The sequence below is a fragment of the Colobus angolensis genome, unplaced genomic scaffold (assembly GCF_000951035.1).
Source record: "Colobus angolensis palliatus isolate OR3802 unplaced genomic scaffold, Cang.pa_1.0 Scaffold7, whole genome shotgun sequence".
Taxonomy (NCBI): domain Eukaryota; kingdom Metazoa; phylum Chordata; class Mammalia; order Primates; family Cercopithecidae; genus Colobus; species Colobus angolensis.
Genome location: NW_012120709.1, coordinates 9,061,201 through 9,079,813, shown reverse-complemented (window position 1 = coordinate 9,079,813; position 18,613 = coordinate 9,061,201). Strand labels below are relative to the sequence as shown.

At 38.8% G+C, this 18,613-nt stretch overlaps 1 protein-coding gene across 1 annotated transcript; it reads left to right on the top strand.

The window, feature by feature from the left end:
* The first annotated feature begins 2,359 nt into the window (after positions 1 to 2,359).
* On the top strand, positions 2,360 to 14,754 carry MMP8 (matrix metallopeptidase 8). The gene is made up of 10 exons (XM_011926630.1): positions 2,360 to 2,560; positions 4,656 to 4,900; positions 5,562 to 5,710; positions 5,798 to 5,923; positions 8,683 to 8,844; positions 10,848 to 10,965; positions 11,841 to 11,974; positions 12,537 to 12,690; positions 13,382 to 13,485; positions 13,780 to 14,754. Exons 1-10 carry the CDS (start codon positions 2,459 to 2,461, stop codon positions 13,887 to 13,889), a joined length of 1,404 nt encoding a protein of 467 aa, XP_011782020.1. The 5' UTR covers positions 2,360 to 2,458; the 3' UTR covers positions 13,890 to 14,754.
* Positions 14,755 to 18,613: the final 3,859 nt, after the last annotated feature.

Genomic DNA, 18,613 nt, shown 5'->3' with positions numbered 1-18,613 from the left:
CTTATGAGAATATCCTTATCCTTATGAGAACAGACTGCTGCCGAAGGGGCAGGAGGGAGGCTAGTATTAGAGAGGCAGAAAGATCCTACATTCCCTTGTGTGTTTTCTGTGCAAACTAAATTTCTTTCATCTTCTTAACTTACCTTGAAACTCATGTTATAATGAACAACACCTTCATTTTACAAAATTTGTTTGCTTGTTTGTTGTTTTTTCTAGCAAGATATCTACTCAACAGGCAAACAACTTATGTTCACACTGAAGTGTAAATGACCGATTTGATTATTGGGGGAGACAGCCTGAGAGAATTCTCAGTTCTAGGGACCAGAAGCAGGTGAGGCACAGACACCATGGAGGTAGACAGTGATCAAGTGTGGAGAAAGGATTCAGAAGGCACAAGCTGGAGCCCTGAAAGCAAATGCAGTATAGCCCTCTCCACCACTGCACCAGGGCCGGGCCTGCTGCGGGGATCCAGACTCAACAGTTCAATTTTTTAACATAGCATTTACGCAAACACCAAAAACTAAGTTTACTGAAGTTTTAGATTCTCAACTAAATCACTTGCTGTTATGTTCAAAAGAAAGTACATTTATAAACCTTGAAAGCAAGCCATTGCATCACAATAACTCAACATAGAGTTAGATCAATGTTAAGGCATTTTCATGAAGGAAAAAGGATTTTTTCACTAAAGACCTAATGCAAAGAAAGCCACATTAAGCCATGCACTCAAGGAGGATGAACATGACCATGATCTCTGAACAATTTGGCAGGAAGCTGCCACATTTATATTAATACAAAGAATTGATTGCTACATCTCTGCATGTCTACGTTCTACCTCCTCACGATCTGGTTCAAATTCCACCTCCCTCATGAAGCCTTCCTTTATTTCACTCCCTCCTCACCACTGCTCTTTCCTCCAAACACCCGCAGCATTTTATCCAAACCTCTATTAATTTATCTCCAATACTCTAGCACCCATCACAGCATGTGGCATGTAGTAGATGACAGGAAACGTTTATTGAATGAATGCAGGAATATACATCATTAACATTAATCTGCTGTCCAGCTTGTTCTAACCCAAGACACATTTCTTTGGATCATTTTCAAAGTTCCTAAGTGACCCCAGGAAAGATCTGAACTCCTTATAATAGCATCTCAAATACACTCTTTATATATTAGTACATGCTATGTATCATACTTGCAGACATATGCATTTATACACAAGAATACCTGCCTTTACCAAATATGTATGCATATATGTAAATGAATATTCACAAAGACTGTGTATGGTAACAAACTACATGCATGTGGAGTCAGAATAAGTGGGAGCGGGTTACGTGATTTGAAAAGCATGCCCAGGGCCTCTGACCAACAGTCCCCTGTGTAGCCATATCGTCTGGAAACCTCTCAGTGTCTTACTCCTTGAAGATGTACAACATCTCATTCTCCCTCTCCCTTGTCTTCTCCCCGTGAATACAAGCCAAAGTATCCAGCTGTTGCAGGCCTAGAGCTGCTGCTCCACTATGGGCCAGCCAGAGACTCAAGTGGGAGATGACCATGCAGAGCCTGTAGTAGCTCCCACCTCAGTCTCTCTAAACATACCCTCTGGGGTTGAATCCTGGCCCCTCCACAACCTAAGCATGTGACTTAAACAGGTCATCTAAATATCTCTGGATTTGATTTCATCTGTAAAATGGAGATAGTAAGAGCATCTCCCTCCGAAGGCTATGTGAAGATGGATTGGGGTAATACATGGAAGACAGTACAAATGTCTGGAGGATCATACATTTTTAGCAAATGTTTATTATTTTCATCATCAGTATTGTTCTCTTTATATTTTCCCTGGAAAGTCTAGCTTACAGACTAGGGATTTTCTAATACATTGATACCAAACCACATCCTCCAGAAGCAGCTTAAGGTCCCCATACAAAGCCTGCTTTGTAATAACACAGTCAGTCACTCATTCTCTCCACATACAGTGAGGGAGGATAAGTACAGAGATTCTCTAGTTGGGCTCCTTGGTCCCAACATATCTACCACAAGCCTCAAAATATTCCCCTGCACAAGTTAATTCAACCTCAACATCTTACATGGCCGGAAAATGTATCCACATAACTTCAGGATTAGTCCCCTCTTCCTTTTTCTCTACCAATTTTGTAAAAGGAAATAACTAAAACACCCAAAAGCAAAGAGTAGAAAGTTGGAGTTTTGAAAGACTGTTGAAAGACTCCCCCATTTTGGGGTACTAAATCACATCATAAAATTTCAAAACTGTCAGAGTGTAATTAACCTATGTTGCTTCATATTCCTGATACAGCAACTGTTTAAGACATAGCTTTAAAGAGGACTGCAAGAGAGCTGTGACACATGACGCTGTGAACGTCAAGGTGCTCGCCAGGGAAGGGCCCTACCCAGAGGGGCAGAAAGAAAGCCAGGAGGGGTAGAATTTGAAGAGAATATCATGTTCTCCCTGAAGACGCTTCCATTTCTGCTCTTACTCCATGTGCAGATTTCCAAGGCCTTTCCTGTATCTTCTAAAGAGGAAAATACAAAAATTGTTCAGGTAAATGAACTATCAGTTAGGTGATGGTTGATTTGCTGATTATTAGGAAATAGTGTGGGTTGTTTTCTCTTGTTAATTAAAACAGCCTGAAAGAAATTATTTGGGTGATTAGTTTGAGGTTGAACACCTCCTTTTAGTGATTTGGAGGGTTCCAAGCTGGTAAGGACTAGGCCTTTTAAAAGCTGGACGTGAAAACAAGCTGAATTCTTTAAAGACTGGGAAAATACTGCTGTAGAGTTACCTCTAGCTGGGAAACTTTTGTAGAAGAAATGATTTTATTTATAAAATGATATTATTTTCTTTCTCATTTACCTAAGGTTTTTCCTTCCAGGATATCTGCAATCAAGTTACTATATGTCTGATGCTTCCACACAGGCATTTTCTTTGCTGCCAAAAATTCCAGATATAGAAAATAATGTGAGGATGGTAGATTATAATGAACTAGAAATCAGTACATAGTATAATCATATTTCCCAGCACCAGATTACGAACTGTTGATAAACTCTTGGAAGCATTATAAAACCAGAACCAATCGTTTTTTTCCATTGTATCACAATCTGAAAGTGAAGCCGAATTTTTAAGAAACACAAGGGAATTCTGCCACAAATCTCTCATGCACAGTTTTCTTAGCATTACAGTTTGGGGAAAATATTATTATTATTATTAAGAGGTTATCTCTTACAATGGTAATTGTAACCCCCGGGTTAATGTAAAATTCATTGAGCGCTTATTCTATGCAAGGCAGCTGCTACATATTTCACAAATATCTCATTTAATCCTCACAAGAACCTTATTGGAGCATTATTATTTTCATTTCAGAGACAAAAATATCTTAAATCAGATAAATAATGGGTCCAAGTGCTCACAGTTAATTCATGGCAGAGTTAAGATTTGAACCCAAGCCTGTCTAATTCCAAAATGTGTGATCTGGTCAGTGTCACCTACTGCTGTGGTCAGCATGTGTCCCTTGAATTTATGTGTTAAAGACTGAGTAGCCCGTGTGACAGTGAGTCCTTTAAGAAGTACTTAGGTCATTAAGAAAGATGAATGACACTCTGGTGGGACTGGGTTAATTCTTGCTGGAGTGGGTTCTGGCTCTTGCAGAACTAGATTAGTTATTAACAGAATGGGTATTATAAGGAGGGGCTGCCCTTTGTGTTTTGCCCCTTTTCACATATGCTTGCTCCCCTTTCATTTCTCTGCCATGTTATGACACAGCACAAGGCCATCTCAGAAGCCAACCAGATGCAGCCACCTGATCTTGGACTTCCCAGACTCCAGAATTGCGAAAGAAAATAAGCCCCTTTTATGTCTAAGTTACCCAGCTTCACATATTCTGTTATAGCAACAGAAAATGGACTAAGACCCTGACAAGGTGCTAGGTGTTCACAGGCAGCATGAGGTCTAGTTAGGTTACAGTTCACTATGTATGAAGAAACTTTTAAGCCAAACTTAAAATAGATAATTTTTAGGCTAAACTTTTTGGATTTTGACTAAACTTAATTTAACACTTCCAAAGAGTTACTTTGGTGAATAAAATGCTAATATCAATGATATTGCTGTTCCCCAAAAAGATATTTGGAATTATTTTGAAATTATCAGTTCTTACTTGAGAGGCAACATGGTGAGTTAAAATCTGAATCACCACTTGGAAAATTCCTTAATTCTCTGTACTTCCATTTGTTCACAAGAATAATTAAGCCTTTTCTACAGTAATGAAGAGGATAGAAAAGAGGGACTGCATTGATGCAACAAATATCTCAAGAGAAGTCAATTAATGTTAGTTCTAAGTTTTTTATAAAAACAAGAAGACAGTCTCCTGACTGTAGAGTAGCACTTTACCTGTGTGATGTGATCCTCATCCCTGATGAGGCACTTTTTTAATGCATAACCGTTAACTGGAGCACTGAGTGGAGAAACTGTTCTTTCTAAAAAGCATTGTTCTCTCAAAGCCAACCTACGAATTAGTTTGTGTTATTGTTCGGGTGGCTCTCAGGTTATTAGACCTCTGTAGTAACTTAGAAAGGGTTGCAAAATGACCAGAGAACTGGAAGTACTTTCACAGCAAGACCCTTATATGCTTGTCTTTGTCCAGGACTACCTGGAAAAGTTCTACCAATTACCAAGCAACCAGTATCAATCTACAAGGAAGAATGGCACTAGTATGATTGTTGAAAAGCTTAAAGAAATGCAACGATTTTTTGGGTTGAATGTGACGGGGAAGCCAAATGAGGAAACTCTGGACATGATGAAAAAGCCTCGCTGTGGAGTGCCTGACACTGGTGATTTTATGTTAACCCCAGGAAACCCCAAGTGGAAACACACTAATTTGACCTACAGGTGATATTTCTAGGGTTTCAGGATATGCTCATTCATCCAGTATGGACTGGGCTTTTATACGACAGACACTGTTCTTGGGATACACTAGGAACAAGTAGATAAATATCCCTGCCTTTGTAGAGTATGAATAATGAATGAATATGGGAATGAAAATGTTGAGATACCACGGATTCTTTCCACTCCAAAGCTTCCCGTTTTAGTCTTCCTTCTCCAACAATCTAAAGAGGACTACAGCAATGTTAGGCTGTCTCTCTAAGCACTTACTTTAGGACCCAACAAAGGCTTAATCATTGCTGGAGAGAGTCAAGTCCCTCCTTTCATACATCTTAAAAATAATAATACTATCTAATACTGTGGAATATTACTGTTTGACAAGTAATGAACTAATTGCTTTATATGTATTTAATCCCCACAGCAGCCCTATGAGAGGGATACTATATTAGTATCCTCATTTTATGAATAAGAAACTGAGGTTTAAAGACATGTATTAACTTGTTCAGAACCCACATCTGTCCTCCACCCTGAGACCTGCACTCCCTCCTTATCCTCTCCAGTGAGAGCACACCATGATGCAACTCACTTCAAAACAGAACAATTCATCCATTGATGGACTACTGTTCTAAATAAAATTTAACTCTTCATACATCCTCTCATTTTGAAGGATTCTAAACTATACACCGCAGCTGTCACAGACTGATGTAGAAGGAGCTATTAAGAAAGCCTTTGAAGTCTGGAGTAAGGTGTCACCTCTCACCTTCACCAGGATTTCACGGGCAGAGGCAGATATCAACATTGCTTTTTTCCAAAGAGGTAGGTGCAAAGCAGTCACGCTCAGTTTTGCTTTCTTTGGCTAACCTGAAACTTGGCAAGGATCTAATACAAATGTTCTGATTTCAGATCACGGTGACAATTCTCCATTTGATGGACCCAATGGAATCCTTGCTCATGCCTTTCAACCAGGCCAAGGTATTGGAGGAGATGCTCATTTTGATGCTGAAGAAACATGGACCACAAACTCCACAAGTAAGTTAATCAAGATTATGTCCACACACATCTTCTGAATTAACTTTTACAGATTAGAATACACACACACACACACACACACACACATGCAATAAAGGTAACATAATATTTCAAACTCACAAAAAATGATCATTTGAAATTGTTGCTACCTCACTATACTAATTCAATTTGGCTTTAGAAAAAAAAAAAAGAAAGAAAGAAAAAGACATGCTGAATCTGATTACTGACCTTACTTATTAGGGCAGAGATCAGAAAACTACAGACTATGGCCAAATCCTGCCTGGCCCCTGTCTGTATAAATAAAATTTTATTGAAACAGGGCCACATTTATTTGTTTATATATCATCCATGGCTGCTTTCACTCTACAATGGCAAGCTGAGTAATTGTGACATAGATCATTTGGCTAACAAAGCCTAAATTATTTACTATCTGGTTTTTTACAGATCCTGCTTTAGGATATATCTTTATTTTAATATTCCCAAATTTAGTGATGTTTGAAAAGAGCCTATTTTTCCATTTTTTGGAAATTCATTTAGAAATCAGTCTATTCAGAAAAGAGCAGCCACCTTCCCTCTCATCTAGTTAGTTCATCTTCTTGGAGCTTTTTTTCAGTGGTATGCTTCTGTGCAGCAAGTCACTCATTTCAGGAGAAGGCTCCTATTAAGAAGGACTGGGCTGCATGAAGGGAAGAAATGAGGCTGAGTACAGATATATCCAGACCATGTGATACTTCCCAAAACATAGCGTAACAATATGCCAGAGAGCACTTTCAGAAAATAGTCAGAAAGGCACCTTTTACCTTTGCTTGGCACCTGTTCCTCCTGCCATTTTCTCAACATGGGTATGTTACGAGGGTCTATTCTACCTAAGTCCACATGTTAGGAGCTGTGTGTAGCCAAACATAGGTAATAACCCTCAGCTCCTCTACATTACTATTGCCCTCCTCACTAGTTCAGATGTTCATTACCTCTTACCTGAACGAATGATCTAGATTCCTAACTGGACTCTCCATCTCCAGTCTGTGCTCCCTCTAATTTTTCCTACCATTGCAGCAGGGTTTGTTTTTGGAAAGCCCATCTTGGATCACATCACTCTCATGCTTAAAAGTTTCAATGTTTACATATTCTGCACCAAATAAGGTCCAAATACCTCCCCTTGGTATTGAAGGCTCTTGGTGATTGTTCATCCTTCTCTTTCTTGGTTTGTCTTCTTATTTCACACATACCATTTACATTGGGCTAATACCCACAGTGTACATTCACTGTTTCTAGGTCACACCCTATGCTTTTCATTTCCCTCACATTTTCTTGAATTGCTTCCTCTCCCTGAAATACTCTTCCCATGCCCCAAGCACCATCTTTTAAAATCTCTCTCATCTTAACATGCTATATATGTCAAAGGCCACCTTCTATCTTGCCTTGTGCTGGAAATGAGAACTTCCTCTGCAGAATTCTGACAGCTTTTGTATCTCCTTCTCTGTCATCACTCATTGTGTGCTTTCAAGTTGTTTGCACACATCTCTCCTCTTCTAGACTACATACTCCCTGTAGAGCAGAGAACCACAACAAATTGCCCACAGTTCCTTTCACGGTATTCCAGGCATTCAAAGATATTTTTCTGAAATGCACTCATGAATGCATAATTTAAAAAGGATGTGATAAGAAACAATTCCTAGAGCATGGGTAGAATTTTAGCAGGCTAATTATCAACAGGAAGTTGAACATTGTAGTAAGAGTGGATCTTGCCATTATACCTTGGTTTGACCCCAATCTGTCACTTACTAGTTGCAGGATGAAGTACAAGCTATTCAAAATCTATGGGCATCAGTCACTTTGCTATAAAAATATAGCTAATAAAACTTCAGAAAAATGTTATGAGGATTACATAACTTTAGATTGCCTAGTATGTGGTAGGTACTCTATAATTATGCTTTTTGAAAAAAGTAGGCGTGTACAAAAACGCATCAGTGTGTTTGTGAGGCAGCATATAGACTGGCTGGACTGCAGGATTCACGTCAAAAGGCAAGCACTCAAATATCTGCTGGAGACAAGTGGAGGAGGTCTTGAATGCCAGACAAAAGAGGTTGGGCTTTATTTCATAAGAAGTGGGATCCTGCGAAGGTTTTCAGTTCCCAGTTGTGAACAGCACTATGCTTGTGGAAGTTAAAACATGCAGAAAGAGAGCAATAAGCGGTAGGATTTGTCTCTCTTCAGTAGAGAATTCCTACAGCATCTTAGAAAGCTCAGAAACAGAGAAGAGCTGGTGCTAAGGGGTGGGTGATGAGGGAGCCAACATGAGCCAGCCCTCCATCTGAGGCTGCTCCACTGATGGGCTGGCTTCTCTTCTAACTACTTGTTCACAGGGACTCTACTCATGAGACTGAGGGTCTGGAACACTGGATATGGTGAATGTGGGAATGCAAGAGAAGAAGGGTTCCCAAAGTCATGACGACTCTGCCATCACTTCTCCAAATCTCAGATGCACATTTGTAAAATACGAGAATTGGAATAAATGCAACTTTTCTGGGTTCTAAGAGTTTATAAGAAGTCCGTACTCACCTAGTTCCCAACTATGACTACTATCTTGATTCTTCTCAATGTCCACTTTCTCAGGTATCTGAAAGAAAGATGAAAAAGACAGCCGTGGGAAGGGCTATTTCCCTGAGCAGTTTTGGCTTAGAGGTTGCATTCATTGAGATCATGTTTCTGCCACCCTGGGATCCACACTGAGCTGTTTACCACCCATGTTTGAATTTCAGATTACAACTTGTTTCTTGTTGCTGCTCATGAATTTGGCCATTCTTTGGGGCTCGCTCACTCCTTTGACCCTGGTGCCTTGATGTATCCCAATTATGCTTTCAGGGAAACCAGCAACTACTCACTCCCACAGGATGACATCAATGGCATTCAGGCCATCTATGGTAAGGTCTTCTAAAGAGAGTTGTAGTACATGGTGGGACCTGGGAATAGGCGAACACTCCCAGGATCTGAATATCTCTTCCTTTGCACTACTGCAGTTTCCATAAAACTGAACTCTGAAATTCCCCAGTAATATAGCATTAACAAAGAAGGTGTGAGGGGCTGAGCCTCTATTGCTGCCCTAAAAGAAAAAAGTTTAAGAAGAAATGAACTACAGTTCTTCCCAGTTATTGTCTTTGAATGGTGGGAATTTTTTTTCTTCTTTTTTAGGCTTCCCAAATTACCAATTTTAATTTTTTTTTTTTTTTGATGGAGTCTTACTCTGTTGCCTAGGCTGGAGTGCAGCGGCATGATCTTGGCTCACTGCAACCTCTGCCTCCCAAGTTCAAGCGATTCTCCTGCCTCAGCCTCTCAAGTAGCCGGGATTATAGATGTCTGCCACCACATTTGGCTAATTTTTATATTTTTAGTAGAGAAGGGATTTCACCACATTGACCAGGCTGGTCTTGAACTCCTGACCTCGAGTGACCTGCCCACCTCAGCCTCCCAAAATGCTGGGATTACAGGCAGGAGTCATTGCACCTGGCCCCAATTTTAAATATTCTAAAAAGACATGACTATTCTTTTTCCTACAGCAATCCTGCTCCTAGATGTACCTATCAAAGAAATTCTCATATAGATCCATAAGGGAACATGTACAAATCATGCCAAAGATGTTCACTGAAGTCTTGTTTGTGGTGGTGGAAGTTGGAAGGCATCTGGGGGTCTATTAGGAGAAGACTATACAGAAAAACTGTGGTAGTTGCACACCATGAAGTGATGTGCGGCAGTCAGAAGCATGGTACTAGATGCACATGTGGCAACAGTACAGATGGGTCTTTAAAACTTCATACTTTGTGAAAAAGAAACAGAATGAGATATATTGCACAATGTACTAATTAAATTACACAATATATTAGTCTATGTAAATTTAAAATGTGTATAAACAAAGCAAGGCATTTTCAAGAAGAAGAAGAGGAATGGTAGTAGAGTATGGAGAGAAAAAGGAAACTTTTTTAAGGCATTACTGATACATTTCAAGGATAAGTATAGGGGCCTTTTGCCATATTGCCTGGATAAGACCATTACATCTCTCTTCATGCTTGCCCTTCTGTTCCCTAGTTGGCTGTGAATAAAAACAAGAAACCAATAAGGGATTTACTGCTCTCTAAAAAAGTGTGGAATGGAATGGAATGGATTAGAATCGAATGGAATGGAATGCAATAGTGGACTGGAGTGAAATGTAATTGAATGGAGTGGAATGGAGTGGAGTGAAATTGGGGAAAGCCCTTTTCCCTCTCTGGTGGGACAGCACTATAAAATCAAGCAAGCATGCCAGGGTGCCACAACCAGGGAACTTTTTTGTGATTGTAGATATTTCAGAAATGTTGAGCCTACCCTAACTGCCTCTATTCCCCAACTTCCTCCTGCCCACCCCAACAACACTCGCTTATTTTGTTTACTGGTGTTTTTATCTTAACTATTATTATAGCCTTTCATTCCACAGTGAGAAAACACATGAAAATTCAAATACTTACAGAAAAAATATTGCTAAAATTTGACTTAGATGCATGCTATAGGGTAAAAGACTAACATCATTCTTTGCTGAAAGTGGATTTCGGTGAGGAGAGAGGCAATAGATACTGTGTAACCAAAAAAGCAGAAAGAGGAACTGAGAGATCAGAGAAGAATTAGTTAGAATTAAAAGGGAAGAAAGGGGCATAGAATTCAAATTTCTTTACTTCACAGTTTGACCTGGAACTCACCCTGAAAACCATCATTACTCTTATTAAAGAAACAAAAACTTTAAAAGGATGAAATATACAGTTACTTTAATACTTTATGGAATAGTCTTGTAGCACTTACCCTCACATGAAGACCCTTCACCTTTCTGAGAAGTCTCTGATGTACTCAAGAGTCACACTGGACTTATGCTCATAAAAAAGACTTTTTTTTTTTTTTTCAGGACCTTCAAGTAACCCTATCCAACCTACTGGACCAAGCACACCCAAATCCTGCGACCCCAGACTGACATTTGATGCTATCACCACACTCCGTGGAGAAATACTTTTCTTTAAAGACGAGTATAAAATTGAAATATTTCTTCCTTTGATTCCTCTTACTGATTGATATACCTTAAAACTGGATTCAAATTAGGTCACACGTTAGTCACCTTTTCCTTGAATTCTACACTTGTGCTTCTCATTGAAATTTTTTATAGGTTCTGGGGCACCACTAGGATTATCATAGACCCTGAGCTTAACTTCATCATCTTCATCTTTTAAAGACTATTTGTACCATTTTTATGTCTATACTGAATTTTTGCAATTGAGTATTTTCTGGGTAACTCAAAACATACAGAAAAAAAAAACAAAACATGAAAACATTCACAAACATTCAGATGCCTTTGGTGATGTAAACAGACATGGGCTACAGCTGCTTGGGAAACCCAGAGCTGAAACACTAAAGCACCATTCAGCTCCATCCAAAATCAGTCAAGTAAATGGAACCTGTGCTTAGCTAGCTGTGCAGCAAATCATCTAACTGAGCAAAATTTTTTATTTGTCCATTGGCTATTTTGTGAGTACGCAATCACAGGCTGAGTGTACGTGCTGTTGCTTTTATCAATATGTTCTCAGCATTTAGTGGGAGCAATAAGGAAAGATACTGCAAAGTAAGATTTTTCAATGTCCAAGGCAGGACAATGCCAAATGTAATCAAATAAGATCACTCCTCCCATAAATTCCTCTGAAAGCTGTGATGTACTCTCCAGATGGACAATATCACTGTAAAGCTTAGCCATATGCTGGTCACTGTGCTAGGAACTTTGCAGTAGTTAGATTGTTATATTCTCCCAGCAATCCTGCAAGGACCATCGCTAGCCTAAAAGTCACAGGAACTGCCGACTTAGACTGTTATGTGCAAGTGTGTGCATGTGTGTTTCCTTATGTCCCGTTAGGTACTTCTGGAGAAGGCATCCTCATCTACAAAGAGTCGAAATGAATTTTATTTCTCTATTCTGGCCATCCCTTCCAACTGGCATACAGGCTGCTTATGAGGATTTTGACAGGGACCTCATTTTCCTATTCAAAGGTAACTTCCTAAAGTTTTCATCTTATGTTAGTTCTGCCTGAAGGAAGGGGGCAGGACTTCTTTGTGATCCCTTCCAGGTTCATGGTGAGCTAATGACAGCATTAAGCTGGGCAGGCTTTTGCCAGAAGCCTAGGGTTGGGCCCCATCAGGACCACTAACTACTGTGTGAACCCGAGTGGGTTACTTGCTTTTCAGCCCTCGGTTTTCTCACCAACAAAATCAGACCACACTAGACTGTCGTTCACATTCTTCCATCCTCCATCTGAGAAATATATCCCAGATATAATTCTCTAAGACTCCTCAAGGCTGTAATTTGGTTTCTGTATAAAAGTCACACAAATTGTGGGGCCTTGAATGTCTTCCTCAGAAGTTTTAATTTTTTATAGGCGCTGGGGAACCGTTAAGCTTCTCACAGCTCCCCCGAACTTAACTTTATCATCTTCATCTTTTAAAGACTATTTGTTCCATTTTCATGTCTATGTGCAAGACCAAGAAGTGGTATATATATTATTTGGCAAAAATGGAAATGTCTTATTTAACATTTAACCTGAATCATTGACAGGCAACCAGTACTGGGCTGTGAGTGGCTATGACATTCAGCAAGGTTATCCCAGGGATATATCAAACTATGGCTTCCCCAGCAGTGTCCAAGCAATTGACGCAGCTGTTTTCTACAGAAGTAAAACATACTTCTTTGTAAATGACCAATTCTGGAGGTAATGTAAACTATTTTTTCAATTATAGGTTGAAATCTGTGTTTCTCTACACTGCTTACAAACCTTCAAGCATTTGAAGGTTTAAAACAATCTAGGTAGTCTCTAGTAGGTTTTACCGAGAATATATTGTTTTTACAGGATGATTGATGTTACCATGGCTTTTGAAATTTTTCATTTTTATAACATTAAAATCTCTATGCAATAGTATTGAGGATTCTGCATCATGAAACAGAAATCCTTAACAAAGCACTAGGGTGAGATACAAAGAAAGATTTAGGCTAATTCTCACTTATGAGTTCAATTCAGACATATATAAGCAAATGTTATCCAGATAGCCTGCAGAATTTGGTTCCCAAGTTGAACCTATTATGTACATTTATATATATACACATGCAGAGGGAGTTATACTATATACCAATTAAGTAAAAGCCTTGAAAATATAAGCTTACTTTGGGAAATAACAGTGTGTCAGCCATCAAGCCTGTTTTCGAATTAATCATACCCATATGTTTTATAAATGTGTACCCTTAGGTAGGGAAATTAACCATTCTTAATACTAGTAAACAAGGCATTGTGAGAACTGAATGAAAAAATATGTGTGAGGAGACTTTGTAAATTATACACAATTAAAAAAATATTTTCGTTATATTCTGTATTGGTGTTAAATCTGGTGACATTTTGTTTTTACCAGATATGATAACCAAAGACAATTCATGGAACCAGGTTATCCCAAAAGCATATCAGGTACCTTTCCAGGAATAGAGAATAAAGTTGATGCAGTTTTCCAGCAAGAACGTAAGTAGGAAAAAAAACTAATAAATGTGTTGTTTGTTTGTTTATTATAGAGGAGGCATGGTCTTACTATGCTGACCAGGCTAGTGTCAAACTCCTGGCCTCAAGCAATCCTCCCACCGCAGCCTCCCAGAGTTCTGGGATTACAGGCATTAGCCACCGCACCTGGTGTTTAAATTTTTTAAATAGCATGTTTGCATTGGAATGTTATGTTGGAACAAGGGCAAGGTTTTCTAACTGAAGACATCTGAGATATTCTGTAAGCTAATTCAATAAATTATCTCTCTTTTTTTATAGACTTCTTCCTTTTCTTCAGTGGACCAAGATATTATGCATTTGATCTTATTGCTGAGAGAGTTACCAGAGTTGCAAGAGCCAATAAATGGCTTAACTGTAGATATAGCTGAAGCGAAATCAAATGTGGCTGTATCCATTTTCAGAATGTGGAAGGGAAGTTCAGCATGCATTTTCATTACATTGTGTCCCACTTATACTTTTCTCAATATTAAGTCATTGTTTCCCATCACTGTATCCATTCTGCCTGTCCTCAGTGAAAATATGTTTGGAATATTCCACTGTTTGCAGAGGCTTATTCAGTTCTTACACATTCCATCTTAAATTAGTGAATCCATCAAAGAGAAGGAAAGTAAGCCTTTTGGTCACCTCAATATTTACTATTTCAATACTTACATATCTGACTTCTAGAATTTATTGTTATATTACTTGCCTATCTGACTTCATACATCCCTCAGTCTCTTTAAATGTCCTATGTATATCTTCTACACGCAATTTAGAACTAGATTTTGGTTAGAAGTAAGGGTTATAAACAATCTAGCAATACCCTTTGCCTTTACAGAAAGTATGGTGCTGTTTTCTACCCTTGGAAAGAAATGTGGATGATATATTTTGTGGGTTGAATTGTGTCCCCCATAAAAGATATGTTGAAGTTCTAACCCCAGGTACCTATGAATCTGCGCTTACCAGGGTCTTTGCAGATGTAATTAGTTAAGTTAAGGTGAGGTCACACTGAATTATGGTGGGCCCTAAATCCTTTATGACTGTTGTTCTTATAAGAAGAGAGACATAGCCACCTAGGGGAGGAGGCCATGTGAAGACAGAGGCAGAGATTCGAGTGACGCATCTGCAAGCCAAGGAATTCCAAGGACTGTAAGCCACCAGTAGAAACTTGGAAGAGGCAAGGAAGGATTTCCTTCAAGCGTGACCTTCAAGCGTGACCCTGCTGACACCTGCAGAATTCAGACTTCTAGCCTCCAAAACTGTGAGGGAATCAATTTCCTTTGTTTTAAGCCACCAAATTTGCAGTACTTTGTTACAGCAACCCTAGACATGAGGTACTAAACACAGTACATCTGCCCTTACAAAAATGAATCAACACAGAATGCAGAAGTGGAACCCTTGCTAAGAACTACTGGGCATCTTCCCAGAATAGCAGACAAAGGAGAACCACCACTTCCTCTCCTGCCTCCTCCTTGCTCTCTCCTAGAGTTCAAACCCAAATGGGCCAGTTGGATCTGATGTTCCTCAGTTCTTTGCTTCTATTTCCTGGGGTACTCAGGAGGGTACACACTATAGATAACTGGGGTTTGCTGCATAAAATTCAATGTCTCATTAAGTTGCATTAAACTGAGCTTAGACGTGTAAGTTTGCTAACTAATGGGTTTTTTTGTTAAGAACTACAGGATTTATGGGACCATGTCTAACTAGTCCAGATGTCAAAATCATTATAATGTTATATTTGCTGTTATTAGAATATAATATAGCTTATTATACAATAAATATGTGGACCGTAAAATGTATTTCTCACTAGTACCTCCTATTTTCTTTCTCTGTTGAAGTTTTTAAATCCCACAGATAACTAATTTGGCAACTTTATTCTTGTTCAAAAATTAAAATAATCTATTACATAAGTTCATATTAAAGATTTTTATTTTAAACGACTGATATGTGATTTGCTTTTAGTTTCTTAAAATATTACCACATAATTCATCTAAAGTATAAAAAGGAATAGCAAATTTTAGATATATTTGCAGATATATAATTCCCGTGTCAAAATTATTATAATACTGATAATAAACTTTAGATATTGCTTCAGAGTGTGTGAAATATTTTATAAATATTTGAGGTCCTCAAAAATTTCCTCAAGTGTGTTAACACATTATTCTCAACTTATTTTACAAAATAAGAAAACTGAAACAAGTATATACTCTCATTCCATTCATTGATTTATTCAGCAAGAATTAACTACCTACTATGAATTATGTTTCAGGGACTGTGCTAAGAAAAATGAGAGAGATGTATAAGCAATTCATCATATCAATGTAACAAGTACAAAAGGACCTATAAGAATTGAATATTCCATTTTTAATAGTAGAATCAATTTCAGACTACGATGTTTCCCAAAACTTTCTATAATGTCAGTTATGAAAGTTTTAGGAAAATGCAGGCATGAAAATGAGTGTCTTATCTTCTCAGAACACCTGCTAGTTGTGCTAGGTATGATAGATTCTTGGCTCAAACCTCATCTATACATCTTTGGGATGAGAACTGATCTCATACTATTTTTTAACCACACTTGACAGAGTCACAGACAGTGAACTATAATATGAAGTGTAATAAAGAATTCAAAGAGTTATTCCTTTTAAAAAAATTATCTTGTTGACAACATGTAGTATTTTCCAGCTGTTACACTGATATTTTGAATGAGCACAAGAGATATAAAGACCTAAGCTTAGAATGTATTCTTTTTTTTTATTTATTTATTTATTTTTGAGGCAGGATCTTGCTCTGTCACCCAGTCTGGTGTACAGTGGTGAAATCACAGCTCACTGCAGCCTCAAACCCCTGGCCTCAAGCAATGCTCCCACCTTGGCCTTTCAAGTAGCTGGGACTACAGGCACACACCACCACATTCAGTTATTTTCTTTTGTAAAGGTGGGGTCCCACTGCTTTCCCAGGCTTGTCTCAAACTCCTGGGCTCAAGTGATCCTCCTGCCTTAGTAGAGATGGGTTTCATCAAGTTGACCAGGCTGGTCTCGAACTCCTGACCTCAGGTGATCCACCTCCCTCAGCCTCCCAAAGTACTGGGATTACAGGCTTGAGCCACCATGCCACCCTGCCTAAGCTAGAATTTAAACAATGAGGTCCCTATTTATCTTAGGCTGAGTTTCTTCAAAAGCAAAGCCTAAGTGAAGACATTGGTGCAATTATTTTTTTCAGGACACAGTCCCAGGAAGCAAGAGTGAGGTAGCAAGCAGAGTGAGGCAGGGAAGGAGGAAAAGCCAATACAATTATGTGTTACCAAGGTTTCTGCTATGGGCAATTGAAGCTCAATTCCACCAGCGGCCTCTGAGAAGCCTGCAGACCAACTTCCAGTTGTTCACATCTCCAGTGAGCAGGAGGCTGGAACATTCATCCTTCAGTTTCCATTCCCCATTGGATGAAGATGGTCCCTGAGAGTGTTAACTTATTTACACTTCCAGGCTGTACTCTCATGCTGACCTAGCAGGCTTGATGGCATCTCAATGCTCTGGGCAGAAAGCAAAAACACACACAGCCTGTGTTTAAAATTGTATTAGGTTGGTGCAAAATTAACCACAATTACTTTCGCACTTTGTCAGAGCAAAGTGAGTTAAACAAACCAGTCCACGCCTTCTGCAACTAAATTAATGCTGAGGGTATGTGACAGAGGACATCAGAAGAATCTCCTACAGCTTTGTTCCTTGGAGATTTAAATGATGGCAAATTGGATGAGCTTTCTCTGGAGTAACTTACCAACCCCAGAAAAAAAAAAATTTACAGATACCAACACTGGAGAACTCTCATTGTGGCAGGGCTGCTAATGACCTATCTTAACCTCCACTCTGCACTTCTTCTGCAACGAGACTCCAATTTCATTTGAGGTAGCAATGCATCCTATTTTGTAGCCTTGCTTACAGCTACGCTTACAGCTAGATATGGCCATGTGTTTATTTATAGCCAAAATGTCTAAGCAGAATGTTGTGTGGGGCTTCTGGAAAGAGATTGGAAAATTACTTTTTCTCTTCCATCCTCCTTCTTTCTGCCTGTAATGCAGACATAATGGCTAGAGGTTGAGAAAGCACCTGACTCATGAGACATTGGACGGTGAGAGTGGTATAGCAAGGTAGATGTTGCCTACCCCTGATGATATGGAGCTGTCATACAAAACCTAGGCTTACAAATCTGGGTACTTTTTTTTTAATGTGAGGCAAAAATAAATTTGTATTTAACTAAGCGTCTGTTATTTTGGGTTTTTGCATTACATTCAACCAAATCTCATCCTGACTAATATATCACATGAAGGGTGTGGGAAGTGCCCCACCTCCCTGCAGTGAAGGTCATCAATTCACCAGCCCTGCCTATACACGAGAGCTTCTAGTCTGCTTTCTTGCCTCTCATTCTTAAGCAGATTGCACAACACAAAGTCACCAAATATTTTTGAAAAGATTGCAATGTGAAAAACAGACCAAAAGAGAGACTTTGAGGAACTAGAGACACTTGTAGGAGCAAAAGAAAATGTCAAAATAAACTCAAGCATACTTAACATTAACATTATTTAAAAATAAGAAGAGACTGGGTACGGTGGTTTGTGCCTGTAATCCCAACACTTTTGGAGGCTAAGGCAGAAGGACTGCTTGAGGTTAGGCATTCAAGACCAGCCTGGGCAACATAGGGAGACCCTGTCCCTACAAAAAATAAAAATAAAAATATTAGCTGGGCTAATATAGTCCAGCTACTATAGGCATGCACCTATAGTCCCAGCTACTCGGGAGGCTGCGGCAGGAGGATCACTCAAACCCGGGAGTTTGAGGCTGCACTGAGTCATGATTGTGCCACCACACTCAAGCTTGGATGACAGAGTATGCCTTCTTTTATTTATTTAAACAAATAAATAAATATAAGAATTAAATATAAGAATATAATTTTGGATGGAAAATATGTCTTATTTATTTAATAATTTCTTATTTATTTAGTTATGAATTATGTACTATTAATTATTTAGTAATTTATTTAAATAAATAAATAAGACATATTTTACATCCAAAAACACTAATGAAATGCAAAAAAAAAGGTTAAAAATGTAAAAGAATAC